Below are 17,680 nucleotides of genomic sequence, written 5' to 3' on the forward strand. Positions count from 1 at the left end.
AGAAGGGGGCCCACGGGCAGTTCTTCGGAGGCTGTCGTCCCCGCCCCCATCCTAAGGAAGCTCCGGGCCAGACAGGGCAGGTAGCTGCATTCCAGGTCGGGATGTGGCGGAGGAGCTTCTCGTCCACCCCCAGCTCACACCTCGTGGCACACGCCCCGCCCTTTCCCTGGAAGCCGTCACGTGTCTGGGGCGCTATCACGAGGCTCTGTTGTTGTCACGTGTACTTCGCAGTGGCCAGGCATCCTGCTCTCCTCCGCCTCTCCATCGGGCTCTAGCTCCGGCCTCTCCCGGCAAGCCCCACAACGTAGAACTGGTGCGCGTGATTGTCAGCCGGAAACCGGAAAAAAGTCGGAGCGTGCGCGCGCGTGCGCGCGGCCTGGCGCGTGGTCGGTGTCGCGAGCCCGGGCGCCTGCGCGTCTTTGGTTCGCCGCTCGCTTGAGTGCTCCGCATTGCCGGGGAGGGAGAGCGTGCGCCCAGCCCCCTGTACGCGTGGCTACGGCCTAGGCTGCGGACCTCGCGGGACTCCCTTTAGAGAGAGAGCGGCAGCAGGTAAATACACGCGCAGCTTTTTCGGGGGCCGGGTTTCGGGCTATTTGGGATCCATTCCCGAGAAAGAAGCAGTGGGCTTGGGCGCGGAGGCATCTGCAGAGGGCGCGTGCCCGTTCCACACCCCCCTCGCCCCTCGCGTGAGCGGCTTTGCGCGTGCCCGCTGCGGGAGCAGACCCGCTTCTCGGGGGCGCCGGGAGTTCCCTCTGAATTCTGCCTCGGTGGATAAACTGTTAATTGATACTTTGTGTTCCGCCTCCGACTGCCACTGTAGCTAGTCCCCGGAAGGAGGGCCCGCCCCGTTCATTGATTCCTTCGTTCTGGGAGGGAGGAACCCCGGCTTGGCTGGGACGGGCCCCCGGCCTTCCAGGAGTTCACGGTCTGAGTGGGCACGGGAGCAGCAGGAACCATGGGCCCGTGGATCAGTGTTGGTGCTCCTCTCCCTGGCGTCCTTTAGGCCTCAGCTAATAACTCCTCTTCTACGAGAAGCCTTGCCCAACTCCCCTTCATTTCGGTGCCTCCCTTCTGTTCATTATTTATTTATCATGCTCGTAGCTTGCTTTGTATAAAATTCATTTGCATGTCTCCCCGCCCCATTAGATTGTAAGCACCTCGAGCACCGAGACTGTCTTTTTTGCCTCTTTTTTTTGTATCAGTGCTTAGCACACCGTAGGCACTTAAAGATTTATTGGTTGATTAAGAAGGGCTTCCTGGAGGAGGTCCCCTTTGGGCTGGACCTTAAAGGATGGATAGCGTTTGAACTAGGAGAATTAGGGGAAAGGCGAAAGTGGAGAGGTGAATGAGGTGGTGGGAGGGGGAGGGAGATTGTTAGGAAATTATGAGTGTTGGGTATGTAAGAGGGAATAATGGGACAGCATATGGGATAGCAGAAAGAGCATACTGGCTCTAGAATCAAATCCCCTGACTTTCACTCCCTCTTTGACCTTAAGCAAGTTACTCAGTCTCCCAAAACTTCAGTTTTTTTATCCACTCCCAAAGTTAGTCTCAGTCAGTAAGCATTTGTAAGCATTAACGGTGTGCCAGGCACTGTGATAATGCTAGATCTGGAGTTCGGGAAGGAAGGTGGAGCTGGAGGCATTATTCGTTACATTCAGTGTGTAGAGTGACTGAATGAAAAAGTATCCCTTTCTGTCTTCTTTGTCAGCGCATCCAAGGGTCAGAAGAGTCAAGCAAAGGAGTAGTAGTGTTGGAAATAAAAAGGGAGACCCCAGCATCTCTTGGGTTGGACTAGGTAGTCTCTAAGGTCCTTTACAAAGCTCCCTACCTATGTTACATCTGTTTTGTCTCATGAAGCCCCGAGAGGTAGACACTATAGTTATTCCTGTTTTGCAGGTAAGGAAAGAGAGCTTGAGTGACTAGTCAGGGATCTTACAGTGAGTCACCAATCAGAGGTAGGGTTTGACCATAGTTCTTCCCGATGCCCGGTGGAGCACTTTAGCCACATTTCTATGATGTGCTCTATAGCCTTCTCTAGGGTTCACGAACTTCAATATTACTGGTTTTCTTTGTAATCTTATGTATTTTTAATAAATTTTAAAAATATTCTGAAGCAGTCCATAGACTTTACCAAACTGCTAGGTATGTCCACCCCTGCTCTAGAAGAAGCAAGTCATGTGTGAAATGTTACAGAGAAGTGGATGAGGACCAAAGACTTTGGCCATTAATAAGCCATTTGTAACCATGGAGCAATCAGTGATTGGGAGAGGAAGTGTTAGAGAGCAAGGTGTTAATGCAAAAATGAGTATTGAAGAAGTAGATATAGATAGATGGACTTTTGGGGATTTTTGTTTATTTTTTAAGAAGTTTGACAGTGAAAGGAATGGAAGATTGGTCGCTTTTCTGATTTACAGTACAATTGTCAGAGAAACTTTTTAAAGGCTTGGAGGGGCTAAAGTTTATGAAGACTGATGATGATGATGATGATGATAGTAGCCAGCATTTATATAGTGCCTCCTACGTGCCAGGCACAGTGCTAAGCACTTTACAATTATTGTCCCATTGGATGGTCACAACAACCCTGGGAGGTGGATGCTATTATTATCTACATTTTATTGTTGAGGATACTGAGAAAAATGGAAGTCAAATGACTCATCCCAAGATTACACAGTGTCTCAGAAGGAAGCAGTGAAGACAAACCCATTAAATGTTCTAAAGGTAGGAGGAAGAAGATAGGATCAAGGGTACAGTCAGAAAGATTATTAGTCTTCTTTTTGTGGTTGGTAATGCAGAGAAGTGCTAAAATCATGTGGGGGAGAGGAAAGGGTGTGTGAAGAAGCTCCTGTCAGATGGCTCTGAATTTTCTCAGTGAAGTAGGAAGCTGTCATCTGCAGTAAATATGGGGAGTGAGAATGAGTGTGGAAGCTTGAGGAAAGAGGAAAAGTTTGGAGTAATCCTTAGATTTTGGATACATGTAAGAATCAGTTGCTTGCTTCCAAAGAACAGATGGGGTAAAATGTTTTGAAATCTTAAAATTATTGGGATTCTAATGCTCACCGTTCACTTATGACTTAAAATTAGAACTTTCTACTACTCTCTAACTACAAATCTTAAAGTGTTCTGCACAAAAAAATGTACTGTATTTAATTTTTTTAAGTTTTAAATTTGCTATCATAAAGGTCAATTTTTATTGGTTCTGGGCAGTCTTTTGGAACTTTTTCATGGGATTGAAAAATAAAGCTTATTGGGAGGATCTAATTATTTTAAGCAACTTTTTTGATTGAACTCCTAAGACATTTTTCAGAGTAGTAATTTTATAATGCTTCTTGTTCAGCTTAATTTGTACTTGTATTTGTTTGAAAATTTAAGATAATTGATTTTATCTGGAGATTACCTTGGAAGCCATCAGGTCTTAAGTTCTTCCTTTTCTACAGAAATTAAGTTACTTGCCTAAGGTCATACAGTTTTATTTTCTTTTATATAAGAGCATATATTTTATCACTCATTTGATAATATAAGATTATATCAATTTATTTTTACTTAAATAATAATCCATAGATAAAACATTTTAGGTGTTTTCATGTTTTCATTATTTGACATACCCAGGTTTTTTTTTAGTGCTAAAGGAATATGAAATTCATAGATTTGCTGGCTTTAAATGACAAAGTCAGAAATAGATTTCAGTTCCTGACCATCTTCTAATATACCTCCATATGATATGGGGGTGGGGAGGGAAGGAAGAGATCATGTGTGAATATATGTATCTGTGCAATAAGAATTATAGTTAACTGATTTTATTTACTTATCCTTTTTCCTGATGCCCATTTAACTCATAAATATGAAACACTTATTTCATTTTCCTTTTTTGATCAAATGCTACTTAAGTTTGAAAGTTCATTTCTCCCAACAGTTGTTCGTTCACCATGCGTAATCTAAAGTTGCTTCGAACCTTGGAGTTCAAGGATATTCAGACTCTTGGGAAACCTCAGTGCTTTTCCCTCCGGACTGATCAGGGGACATTGCTCATTGGCTCAGCATATGGACTTATTGAAGTGGATCCAGTTGCAAGAGAAGTGAGTCACTGGGGGAGAATTTTATGTCATCTTGTCATAGCCTTTTTCCAATTCTTCTAAACTTTCTCCAGTTCTTTCTCCAGGTTCTAGTGGCATTGTTTTCATTATATGGTTTTTCATTCTCCCATTAATGAGAAATCCCCGCTGGTTTACATGTGTCATAAAAGGTGTAGTTATTTCAAATCATGATCTATTTCTATTCTCTGCAAATTAATTGGCGGCCTAAGATTCATGAGATATATATATATGTTTGTGTGTGTGTGTGTGCGTGTGTATACTCATTTATGGTACATATTCTTAACATGTTTTGAGTAGTTCCATTCTTCTTTTGTTCCACATCCCGTAGGGACTTTAATGGGGGAAAGGAGATGCCAGCCTTTTTGTTTATTGGTGTTATAGGTGCATCTTAGAGATGACTGCTTGCTGAATTGTTGAGTGAAATGGCATACACCTTGTTAAATTAATATATAAATTTGGATTTTGCTTTGTGGGTTCCAAAATTGTTTCAGAAACTGCTAGAATGAAGAACTGATGGTGAAAGATGCCACCTGCGTCTTGAAAGAGAAGTGGTAGACAATAGTCATGATATGAGGCGTGTGTTTTCGGATCTAGCCAGTGTGTTGATTTTTTTTTTTTTTTGACTATTTGTTTTTTTATTCCAAGGAAGGGAAATTCATTGGGAAGTAACAATGATATCTTAAAAGAAAATACAAACAAACTGAAAGGAACTACTAGAACCCATTTTTTTCTTCTTTCGGATTCCCATGCCATTCTTATAAACAATTGTTGAAGCATTGGTGTTCACTTTAGTTTTAGTACCACTGATTATAATTTTTGAACAGTTAAAATCAGATTCTTAGTATTTCAGAGTTGGAAGAGACCTCAGGAGGTACGTAGTACAACCTTGCCCAGTAAGTTTTGCCAGGAAGTTCATTTTGCTTTTAGACAGGACCAGTTTATTAAGATTTTTTCCCCTCTTATGTCTAATTAAAATCCTTTCTACAGCTTTCATGGTTATTCCTAGATCTGTGATTTGAAATAAAGTGGAACAAGTCTTCTATCTGACAACCTTTCACATACAAAGACAGTTACCAACTCTCTCTTAAGGGTTCCCATTTTTGGTTAAACATAATTCCTTTTACCAGTCCCTCCTGTGGCACGGATTAGAGTCCTTTCACCATTCTGGTCCCCTTCTTTTGGACATTTTCTGGCTTATCCATTCCTGAAACTGAAATGCTTTTCATTTATCCAGATATATTCTAGATGTGCTTAGAGCACTCCCCTTCTTTGTATCTTCCATGAATTGAGCTCGAAGTCTACTAACATCCCCAGATCCTTTTCACATCAACTTTTCCCTATCTATGATATCTCTATTCTGTACTATGCAATTAATTTTTTTTTGGTATTTATTTAGTGTTTAACTTTCCCCAGTTACATGTAAAAACATTTTTAACATATGTTTTTGGAACTTTGAGTTCCAACTTCTCTCCCTTCCTCCCTCCTCACCCACCCTTTATTGAGAAGGCAAGCAATTTCATATATGTTTTTCTCATATATATAGTGTAGTCATGCAAAACATACCCATCATAGTCATGTTATAAAAGAAAACATAGACCAAAAAAAAAAACTTCAAGAAAACTAAAGAAAGTAAAAAAGAAGTATGCTTTGTCTGTATTCAGGCACCATCAGTTCTTTCTCTGAGGGTGGATAGCATTTTTTATCCTAAGTCCTTCAGAGTTGTCATGGATCTTTGTATTGCTGAGAATAGCTAAGTCATTCATAGCTGATCAGCTTACAGTATTGCTGTTACTTTGTACCCAGTATATTTCACTTCATGCAGTTAATTTTTAAAGGCTTAAGTAGTAGGACTTTATATTCATTCCTATGTTGTTGTTTTTTTCAGCTAAATTAAGCTTATTTTAGCCTTCTAAAATTGTTTGGAATTCTAATTGTATCATATACTATATTAGTTATCCTTCTAGGTTTTATGCCAACTGCTGATTTAACACACATACAAATTATCTATGCCTTCCTACAAGTCACTGATGAAAATTTGAAAGAGAAAAGAGCCAACAGAACTTTATTGCACTCCTCTACAGACCTCTCCTCAGGTTTATAAAACTCCATTAGTCACTACCCTGTGGGGCCAGTTTGGGGTTCAGTTAGTTCTAAGTATAGTCAAGTATTGTCATTACAACACATCTCTCTTTTTTTTTTTTTTAGAATAGTGTTAAATACCTTGTGCACATTCTTGCTGAAATCATGTTTGCTCTACCTATAACATCAGTTGAATCTTTCAGTTTAATAACACTCCCCAAAAAGAGAATGAGGTTGATATTGATGGATACAACAATCACCTCTAGAATTTTGTCAGGTATTTAAGTGAGGGTCATTCTACAAATTCAATTCAATTCAATTAAGCTTTTCCTCTTTAAATAAAATGGGCATTTGCCCATCTTCAATTCTGTAGCGTAGCTTTTATTTATTTTTATTAATTCTTTTATTTATTTTTATTAATTCATTCATTCATCTATTTATTTATTTGTTTTTCCCTGGGATGTAATTTGCCTGGACCTATTGACTTGAACTCAGTGAAAACACCTAAGTACTCGATGCAGTTTCTGCCTAGAACAAACAATTGATTTGAAATAGTGAAAATCCTTTTAACTAGGTTCTCTTTTCCCATCATTGTCCTTTGAGCCTTTCAGGAGGTGAGCATTTAGTCTTTGTACTTTTTCAGCTTTATCCAATTTGAAGACAGCTTATTACCATTAGTTTTCCATTCCTCTAAGTAGATCTCACTGACTTTACTTGTTATGATCTTTCCCTTAGCAGAGCTTTAAATTTCCCCTACTTGAAGGTATTTTATGAAACTTCTGTACTTGTAAAACCATTAAACATTATTTTATGATTTGAGTGCTCTATGTTGTTTTGAGAGCCTTAGTTTTCTCATTTGTGTCTTGTTTTCTTTGGCTGAAAGGTAACCTCTGAGATTCCTTTGATGTCAGAGGGCTATCTGCCAGAAGATGGCAGTGGCTGCATTGTGGGTGTCCAGGACCTACTAGATCAAGAGTCTGTGTGTGTGGCTACAGCTTCAGGAGATGTTCTACTCTGTAATCTCAGCACTAGCCAGGTAAAAAAGGAAGTTGAATAAATATCTGCAGGTTACCTGAAAAGTGACCTAATGTGTCTTGTGTTTACAGTAAAGATCTTGATTTGAATCAGTTACAGTATTCTTGGGAGCATAATTTTTAGATGTTAAATGTCACTATATTCCATATTGTGACTTAATACTTGATAGAGTTGCTATCGTGGCTCTGGCAGTGTTGAGACGCAGGGGTGGGGAACCTGTGTCCTCTAGGCCAAGTGTGGCTTTCTAGGTTGTTGGGTGTGGCCTTTTGACTGGCTCCAAGTTTTACAGAACAATTCTTTTTATTAGGGGAATTTGTTCTGTGAAGTTTGGATTTAGTCAAAGGGCCATATTTGAGGACTTAGAGGACCACTTGTGACCTTGAGATCACAGGTTCCCCACCACTAACTTTGACTAGAACCATAGAGAAAATTTATAGTCTTCTATTGACAAATCATAGAACTTTTCAAATAAAAATTTTACAGTATTGAAAAAAGCTATATCTTGTGCTTGCATGTAGGTTGATCATTTCCAAAAAATGTGATCTTAAGTTGCAGTTGTTTTTTAGGTCTGAATTTACTCATTTCTTACTTTTTTTTTTGTCATGAATGCATCAGTGCTACAAGGTATTAAGATTAATGGGATAAAAGTAACTTATAAACTCACTTCATCTTCCTATATTCTTAGGTTGTTGATGTAGTAAACTTTCCTTTTTTAGGTATATAGATTTTACCTTCTTTTTTACTAACAGTGTTTCCAGATTAGTGACCTGGCTTCCCTAATCCTTTTGCTCTCTTGTCTTTTTGTCTCTTACATCAGTTATATAAATTGTCCATTATAAATCCTCCAGATTATTTTATAAGTGTGTTGGATTTCAGCTTTTGTTTAATTCATTCCAATAAGTCTTTATTAGGGACCTGTCAGACATTTCTACTAAGAATACAAAGCCAAAAATAGAGTCCTTGTCTTAAAGAGCTTATATTCTTGCAGGGTGGAGGGAGGGAATGAGGAGCTAACATGTACTTAAATAAATAAATACAAAATAATATTGGTGTTGGGAAAGAGCCCAAACAAGTGGACGTGGGATGGAATTAGGGAAAACCTAATGTAGGAGGTGTTGCTTGAGCCAAACCTTGTAGGGATCTAGGGATTTCTAGAGACTGAGATGAGAAATTGAACATCCCAGGAATGAGGGACAACTTCCACAAAAGCGTGGAGGCAGGAGGAACAATACGGTGCACAAGGTACAGTAAGTAGGCCTGTTGTGCTGGAATGGAGAGATGGAGAGCTTTTGGAATTAGCTCAGAAGGATAGATTGGAGCCATCTTGGACAGCTTGCGTTATTTATTCCTTTATTTTAAAAAATTGGGTATGATGCTTAAGGGTTTTTTAGGGTTTTGTTTTGTTTTTTTGTCACTTTGATTTAGGGCTTGAAAGCTTAAATAAGGACTCACTTGCTCCCTGTCTCTGGTCATTTGAACTTCAGCATTTCACTTTTCTTTTCCCTTGTGTGTTTCAGCTGGAGTGTGTTGGGAATGTTGCCAGTGGTTTGTCTGTCATGAGTTGGAGTCCAGACCAGGAGCTTGTTCTTCTTGTTACAGGTTGACTTGTCACAGTTTACCTACACTGAACCTCTCATAAAGTATTCTAACTCAATCTGTTGGATCTTTAAGTTATTTCTTTTTTAAAAAAATATATATACATATGTATATATGTCAGAAGAAAGATTTTAGGGTAAAAAGTAATCATCAAGCATCATAGTCTAGAGGGACTCTCATTTGTGTCCTTCGAGCTTATAGCGCTGCTAAAACTTTATTTTCTGAGTTTGTGGAAAGGGAAAGCAAAGTCATAAAATATTTTAAGTGGGTGAGAATGCAGTGTATTTTTCTAGGAGAAAACTGTCAATAAATTTCAAGATGCTGTTTGTTCTTAATAGTCTGAGGCTTAATTCTATATACCTAGTCTAGTATTTCAGATCTATGAATTTTGAGATGCCAGAGTGAAAGATAGATATCTTTATCAACAAATTTTTAAAAGTCTTGTTTTTCCCTTTTGTATTTCTCTGTATCCCCTATGTAATTGTCTCTGTAAACAGATAACTTTTAATAAAGTGTTACTGATTTCCCAAATATTCTTTGATGAATAGTAGTCGTTAGTGTTCTTGGAACATAATTATAATTCCTGATGGAATTACAGGGGTAAGGGCGCATGTGTACACCCAAGAGTACTTAGGAGCACTAGCACTGACAAGGTAATGAATGAAAAGAAATACTGAAATCTATTTTGAGTTCTGAGGAAGGAAAGCTTAGTGTACTGGATAGAGAGCCAGCCTCAAAACCAGAAAGAGCTGGCTTCTGGTCTTACATTGGACACATGCTGGTCTGTAAGTGCTCTAGTCAGCTCTAAAAAATATCAGTTAACCTCTCTTAGTAGAGGGATCTCTTCACTTAGGAGCCATGTTTCAATATGAATCACAGATCTAGTTCCCTATACTTTTACTTACTAAACATTTTCCTTGGGCAATAAATATTTTCTTCAGGGAATAGCAGAAACTTGGGAAACAAGACATTTTTTCTTTTTCTCACAGGCCAGCAGACCTTAATTTTGATGACCAAAGACTTTGAACCAATCATTGAAAAGCAAATCCATCAAGATGATTTTGGAGAAAGTGAGTACAAGTCTAATTTCTAAATTCCATTTGTTCTAAAACATGCTTTTAATTTTTAACCATTAATGACCTTGTTTTATCATAAGCAAATGATTTACTTGGTACATGAATATCAAATTGATGACTGAGCATATGTGAACAGACTTGGACACAGGGTCCCTCTTTGGAAATTTATCTCCTCATTCACCCTCATCCAGGATAAGGCTCAGAGTTAGTTTCTTGGGCAAAAGCCCAAGGAAGGGAGAGAATTGGAACGGAAAATAAAATTGAATTAAAATTTAAAAAAAAAATTAAGAAAATTGAATGGTAGTTCAAAGCTTGGAAATGGTAAATTTTACTTTTATCTTTCCCAGTAGTTTGCTTTATTCATGGATATGTAATTTTTAAAAATGCTTACTTGTATTGGAGTCAAGATGGCAGAGTAGAGAGACCTGACTGAGCTCTCCACCAAAGCCCCTCAGAATACCTGTAAAAAATTAAACATATTCTAGAGCAGCAGAAGCCACAAAAAAGATTTCCAGCTCAAGACAATCTGGAAAGCTGACAGGAAGAGTATTTTGCTTCAGGCACAGAGCAGAGCACAGTCCATCACAGGCCACACCAGCATAGACAGGATTGGAGCAGGCATCAGGTGCTAAATCACTGGTATCTGTAGTGTTTTCCAGACTTCTCAACCCACAAATATCAAAGACAATTTCAAAGGTCAGTGGGAAAACTCTTTCACCTGGGGGAGAGAGGAATGGGGTCCAACCCCAAGGCAGAGGCAGTCACTGCTGCGGTAGTGGTTGCTTCTGAAGCTCTTGGCTTATAGATGGTGGGGTATCGAACAGCTGATCTGGGATGCAGTCCTGGGCAGTAGTCCTGGCATGGCATAGCTGGTGGCAGCTGTGGAGAGGGAATCCTACACGCAGTTCTAAGGAAGAAAAGAGTACTTGTAGTTGCTCACAAACCAGAATGCAGGCCAGGAGAGGAGTAAACACTTCTCCTTTGACTGTACCACTTTGATGGAAATGAGAATTTTTAGGTCCCTAGAGATACTTCTGAAAACAGTTGCACCAAACCCCTGAAACTTGGGGCAGTACACCCTCCACTAAACAAAGACCTCAAAAGTCAAGTAGTTGATTGGGAAAATGACCCAAAAAGGGGAAAAGGTAAGACTATGGAAGGTTACTTACTTGGTGAAAAGATATTTTCTTACAGTGAGGAAGATCAAAGCATATAATCAGAGGAAGACAACGAGGACAAGGCTCCTACATCCAAAGCCTCCAAGAAAAAGCTGAAATGGACTCTGGCCATGGAAGAGCTCAAAAAAGATTTTGAAAATCAAGTAAGAGAAGTAAAGGAAAAATTGGGAAGAGAAATGCAAGTGATGCAAGGAAATCATGAAAAACAAGTCAGTAGCTTGCTAAAGGAGACCCAAAAGAATGCTGAAGAAAATCACATCTTCAAAAATACACTAATCCAAATGGTAAAAGAGGTCCAAAAAGCTGATGACAAAAAGAATGTCTTAAAAAGCAGAACTAGTCTAATGGAAAAGGAGGTTCAAAAACTCACAGAAGAAAATCCTTAAAAATTAGAATGGAGCAAATGGAAGCTAATGACTTTATGAGAAATCAAGAAATTATGACACAAAACCAAAAGAATGAAAAAATAGAAGACAATGTGAAATATCTCATTGGAAAAACAACTGACCTGGAAAATAGATCCAGGAGACATAATTTAAAAACTGTTGCTCTACCTGAGAACCGTGATCAAAAAAAGAGCCTAGACATCATCTTTCAAGAAATTATCAAGGAAAACTTCCCTGATATTCTAGAACCAGAGGGTAAAATAGAAATGGAAAGAATCTACAGATCACCTCCTGAAAGAGATCCTAAAAGGAAAACTTCTAGGAATATTGTAACTAAATTCCAGAGTTCCCAGGTCAAGGAGAAAATATTACAAGCATCGAGAAAGAAACAGTTAAGGTATTGTGGAAACACAGCCAGGATAACACAAAATTTAGCAATTTATACACTAAGAATTAAGAGCTTGGAATATGATATTCCAGTGGTCAAAGGAGATAGGATTACAACCAAGACTCACCTCCCCAGCAAAACTGAGTACAATAATTCAGGGGAAAAAATGGAATTTCAGTAAAATAAAGAACTTCCAAGCATTCTTGTTGAAAAGACCAGAGCTGAATAGAAAATTTGACTTTAAAGTACAAGAATCAAGAGAAACATGAAAAGGTTAAATAGGAAAAAGAAGCCATAAGGGACTCATTAAAGTTGAACTGTCTACATTCCTACATGGAAAGATGATATTTGTAACTCATGAGACCTTTCTCAGTATTAAGGTAGTTAGAGGGACTATATATATATATATATATATATATATATATATACAATTTATGTAGGTGTGTATATTATGTAAGTGTAGGTATATGTATTGTATGTATGTATATGTATAATGTGCATACGTGTGTGTATATACACATGTGTTTATATAGACAGCGCAGGCACAAGGTGAGTTGAGTATGAAGGGAGGATAACTAAAAAATAAAATTAAGTGTTGAGAGGAATGTACTGGGAGAAGGAGAAAAGGAGAGGTAGAATGTAGTAAATCATCTCACATAAAAGAGGTAAGGAAGAGCTTTTACAAAGGAGGGGAAGAGGGAGGAGGTGAGAGGGAATAAGTGAGTCTTACTGTCATTGGGTTTGGCTTAAGGAGGGATTAACATACATTCAGTTGGGTATGGAAGTCTGTCTTACCCTGCAGGAAGGCCGAGGGACATGGGATAGGAGAGGGAGGATAATAGAAGGGACAGCAGATTGATGGAAGGGGTAATCAGAAGCAAACACTATTGAAGGGGGACAGGTTGAAGGAGAGAATGGAATAAATGGAGGACAGGACAGGAACGAGGGAAATGTGGTTAATCTTTTGCAACGACTGTCATGGAAGTGTTTTGCATGGCTACACATGTATGACCTATATCAAAATGTTTGCTTTCTCAGTAAAGGTGGGTGGGGAAGGAGGAAGAGAGAGATTGTGGAACTCAAAACTTTAAAAATGAATATTAAAAATTGTTTTTGCATGCTACTGGAAATAAGTTGTACAGGTAATGGGGTATAGAAATCTATCTTGTGCGAGAAAATAGAGGGGAGGGAGATAGGAGGAAGGTGATAGAAGGGAGAACAGATTGGGTAGAGAAGTGGTTAGGGTACATGCAGTCCTGGGGTGGGAGGAGGGTAGAGATGGGAAGAAAATTTGGAATTCAAAATTTTGTGGAAGTGAATGTTGAAAACTGAAAATAAGTAAATTATATTTTAAAAAAATGCTCACTTGTGGTGTGAGATGAGATTACTGACGTACCTTACCAGGAACATTGTTAGACGGATCTCTAAAATAGTTTTAAAGAACAGGGAAATAGAAAATACTTTTTTAAATTCTTTGTAGTAATAGGTGTGCATATTAAGAGACTAGGTATTTCAGATGAATTACTTTGGGTAATTTGGTAAAATGAAAACTCTAAAAGCTCAAGTAATTGCTGATTAATAGCTTAGACAGGAAATAATGCAAGTTGTTGTAATTTATTTAGCTTAATTGTTTTACCTTTCACATTTTCAAATTTAATCTCTAGGCAAATTTATCACTGTTGGATGGGGTAAAAAGGAGACTCAGTTCCATGGATCAGAAGGCAAACAAGCTGCTCATCGCAAGCAAACGGTAATGCCTTTTTGTATGATAACGTCTCTCAAATAGTGAATAGTTGTGAATATGCGAAGGTGATTTCTTTTCTAAGATATTTCTTTAATTTAAGTGTACTGGTCAGACCCAAAGGAGTGAATTCCTGGGAGTGGTGAGTGTGTAGTGCTCACAGATATGTTTAATAAATACAGAAATATTTTATGAAAATCCCAAGTATCCAGCTAAAGATGGTAAATCATTTACTCTTTATGTAGTATAGTAAAGCTTCAGTTCTCTGGACTTGTTGGAACCCGAGACAATGAGTCTTATAACTGAAATTTAAACCTTTTTAAGGATCAGCATCTTAATAGGATATTTGTAACTATGTTGCATGTAACAAGCATCTCCTTGGCATCTTGAACTTAAATACTACTCTGTCTCACTTGTATAAAGTTTGTTGACAAGGAATGTTCCTCTTCCTTTTAAGAATTTGTATTAATATTAGCTTACTCCAAAACCTATAAAATGTTCACCATTAAAAACATGATGAAGGAAAAAGAGCAATAGACTAAGAATCAAGAGACTTGGTTTCTAGCGTTGGCTCTGCTACCAATCCCCTGTGTGACCTTGGGCAAGTCATTTAACTTTTCGGGGTCTCAGTTTCTTCTCTACAAAATGAGGAAGTTTTACTAGATTATTTCTAATTGTTGCCTAAAGTTCTAGCAATCTCTGATGACATTTGTGAATATATTTGCCACTTCCAGGCCATAGTTTTTGTAACCATTCTTGGATTGTTTGACTTTGAACAGAATTCAACACTAAAAACCTGTGAGAATTGTGTTTTGCAAATTAAAAAAGAAACCAAACATTTATTTTAGCTACGTACCAAACACCATTCTAAAAAACTAGTTTCACAAATACAAGAAAGCAATACAGTCCTTGATTTCAAGGCAGTTACGTTCCAGTGGGAGAAGACAGTATGTCACTGGAAGAAGTGCAGTGCCAGCAGCTGCTGGTTCCTGCAAAATAAGGTGAAAACTTACTTGTCACCAGAGTGGATGAAACAAGGTCAAAGTCCAGGGTTCCAGTGGGAGGGAAAGAAGATTATGGTCTAAGAGCAGACAAAGTTCTGAAATCCTATTTATAATAACTTCACGTTGTGAATAACAACTTGGTCTATCAAGCATTAAAATAATATTGAAGGGCAGGAAGGCAGTAAAAAATTTTCCTAGAAATAGTCTACTTCCATGGCTCAGCCGTACCACGTCTAAAGCTATATTATAAAGCAGCATTCATCAAAACTATTTGTTACTAAGAAGTAGAATGGTAGATCAATGGAATAGCGAAGGTACATAAGTACATAAGACATAGTAGTAAATGACTTTAGTAATCTACTGTTTGATAAATCCAAAGACTCCAACTTCTGGGATAAGAACTAACAACAAAAACTTTTGGGAAAACTGGAAATAGTATGCAGAAACTAGGCATAAAACAACATCTAACACCCTATACCTGGATAAAGTTAACATGGGTACATGATTTAGACTTGAGATGATACCACAAGCAAATTAAGAGAACAAGGAATAGTTTATCTGTCAGATCTATGGAGAGGAAAGAATTTATGACCAAACAAGAGATAGAGAACATTATGAAATACAAAATGAATAATTTTGATTGCATTAAATTTAAAAGTTTTTGCACAAACAGAACTGATGCAATCAAGAGTAGAAGGAAAGCAGAAAGCTGGGAAACAATTTTTACAGCCATAAGGCCTCATTTCTGAAATGAGTCAAGTTTATAAGAATACAAGTCATTCCCCAATTGATAAATGGTTAAAGGATATGAACAGGTAGTCTTCAGAGGAAGAAATTAAAGGTGTCTGTAATCATATGAAAAGTTGCTCAAATCACTTGATTAGAGAAGTGCAAATTAAAACAACTCTGAGGTACTACATCACACCTATCAGAAAAGGATTGGTATTAGACTGGACTATAAGGTGAAGGACTCAGGTATGGCGAGGTGGTGGCCAAGGGTGCTTCATCCTCCAGGTGCTGACCCCTGCCTTGGCCACCTCCTCCTCCTTCCCCCAGTTTCCTGTCTCACTGTTGGAGGGAGGAGGACCTCGCTACCAGAGTGATGAGTGCCAACAAAGACCAGGAGATGGAGCTGGAATCATTACGTTCTATTTATGAAGGTGATGAATGTTTCTGAGGATTAAGTTCAGTTTTATTTCAATATATAGGGGAAAATGGTGATCCCAAAGCCTTTTTAATAGAATTTTCTTGTACTGAAACATATCTACAAACAGCTACAGTATATCTATAAGTGCTTTTTTCAACAATACCGTATCATCAACCTTAAAGCAAAGTATTATGGCTAAATTACAGTAAGAAGTTGAAGTTAATCTTGGAACTGCAATGACATATACATTGTTTGAATATGCCAAGGGCAATAAAGAGCAGTTCATGGAGAATGATCATCCTGTTAATTCTGTCACATCAATAAGCCATATTATTTCAGTTGAAACTCCTAATCCTGCTCCTTTGAGTAGGAAAAAAGACAAAAAAGAACAGCTTTCAAAAACCCAGAAACAGAAGCTAGCAGGACTGATCACGAAGGTAAACTTCCATTAGGCTGGAACTGGGTTGATGTCATTAAGCATTTAAGCAAAACTGGTTCCAAAGATGATGAATAATGAAAGAAACTTGATACAAGAAACAGCCGTCTTTTAATACAGTAAACTGATGTCAACATTTTTTTGCAGTCCTCTTCTATTGATGTGGCATTTTACAAAATGTAAGTTTTTGTATGTTTCCTAAGTAATTAGATCACAGGTTCATGCAGAGATGCCACCAGAAATGTTCGGTGTCCTTTCAGGAGCCTGTTTAGCTTTATAAATGATCAACTATCAAGAAGAGTAAATAATGATATATGCGATATTAATTTATACTGTCTTATTCTGGGGAGTGACTTTTTTGAAGGGAATATAAAGCCAATTAGATGAAATCTGCTTATCAAGGATAACCTTTTCAAGTCTTCATCTCAGTGGAGTAAATAGTAAGAGTGAAGTTATTGGGCAGTGACAAACCTATATTAATAGGTTTGTCACTTTATTTATGTCTTCATCTGTTCATTCCCTTGAATTATTGATGTTTAGATTCCTTCAAAGAAAGCTGGTGGTTGAGTACCACTGTAATCTTTTCAAGTAGTTCACATCTGTATGTAGTTACTTCCCATTTTTTGTTTTGTTTTTTTTTGCAGAGAACTGTCTTCTCACAAATCTTATTATATTTTTCTTAATATTGATGTATTGAGAGGTTTAAATATGAGAGGTTTTCATAATATTTGATTAAAAAAACCCAATTCTGCCAAATGCATCAGAAAGAATTTTGTACAGATGTACTCTCTTGTATTTTAAGAAAAAAAAATCCTTACTGGATACATAGTAATGGAGTAAAAGATGCTTTAATGTCATCTAATTTTTTATTGTTGGAGACATGTTTGCAAAAAAAAAAGAAAAGGATGAATGTTGGAGAAGATGTGAAAAAATTGGAACACTAATGCTCTGTTGGTGGAGTTGTGGACTAATCCAAACATGGTATTATTCCCAGAGGGCCACCAAACAGTGTATATCCTTTGATCCTGATTCAGCAATACCACTTCTAGATCTGTATCCCAAAGAGATCTTTAAACAGGGAAAAGGACCCACATGTACAAAATATTTATAGCAATTCTTTTTGTGGTGACAAAGAATTGGAAATTGAGGGGATGCCCATTGATTGGGGAATAACTGAATAAGTTATGTTATGTGATTGGTAGAATACTATTGTACTGTAAGAAATGATGAGCAGGATACTCTCAGAAAAACCTGGGAAGACTTGCATGGACTGATGCAAAGTGAAATGTACTGTGTACAAAGTAACAGCAGTATTGTAAGATGATCAGCTGTGAATGACTTAGCTACTCTCAGCAATACAAAGATCCAAGACAACTCTGAAGGACTTAGGATAAAAAAATGCTATCCACTCACAGAGAAAGAACTGATGGTGTCTGAATGCAGATTGAAGAATGCTTTTTTTTTGTCTTATGTTTTCTTTTACAACATGACTATTATAAATATGTTTTGCCTGATTACAC

The 17,680-nt window shown here is 37.9% G+C and overlaps 1 protein-coding gene and 1 pseudogene across 2 annotated transcripts in view; both read left to right on the plus strand.

Annotated features, from left to right (window-relative positions):
- The first annotated feature begins 206 nt into the window (after positions 1-206).
- ELP1 (elongator acetyltransferase complex subunit 1) overlaps positions 207-17,680 on the plus strand; it is a 76,136-nt gene continuing 58,662 nt past the window's right edge. Inside the window, exons 1-6 of one of the 2 annotated variants that reach the window (XM_072604403.1) lie at positions 207-549; positions 3,914-4,076; positions 7,057-7,209; positions 8,726-8,807; positions 9,794-9,874; positions 13,497-13,582. In XM_072604403.1, coding sequence (XP_072460504.1) covers positions 3,927-4,076; positions 7,057-7,209; positions 8,726-8,807; positions 9,794-9,874; positions 13,497-13,582 — 552 coding nt within the window. In that variant the 5' untranslated portion in view covers positions 207-549; positions 3,914-3,926. Of the gene's footprint in view, positions 550-846; positions 1,061-3,913; positions 4,077-7,056; positions 7,210-8,725; positions 8,808-9,793; positions 9,875-13,496; positions 13,583-17,680 lie in introns of those variants that run through there. The other variant, XM_072604413.1, reaches the window with a different exon arrangement.
- On the plus strand, positions 15,590-16,336 carry LOC140501161 (RWD domain-containing protein 4 pseudogene; annotated as a pseudogene).

The sequence above is a fragment of the Notamacropus eugenii genome, chromosome 1 (assembly GCF_028372415.1).
Source record: "Notamacropus eugenii isolate mMacEug1 chromosome 1, mMacEug1.pri_v2, whole genome shotgun sequence".
Classification (NCBI taxonomy): Eukaryota; Metazoa; Chordata; class Mammalia; order Diprotodontia; family Macropodidae; genus Notamacropus; species Notamacropus eugenii.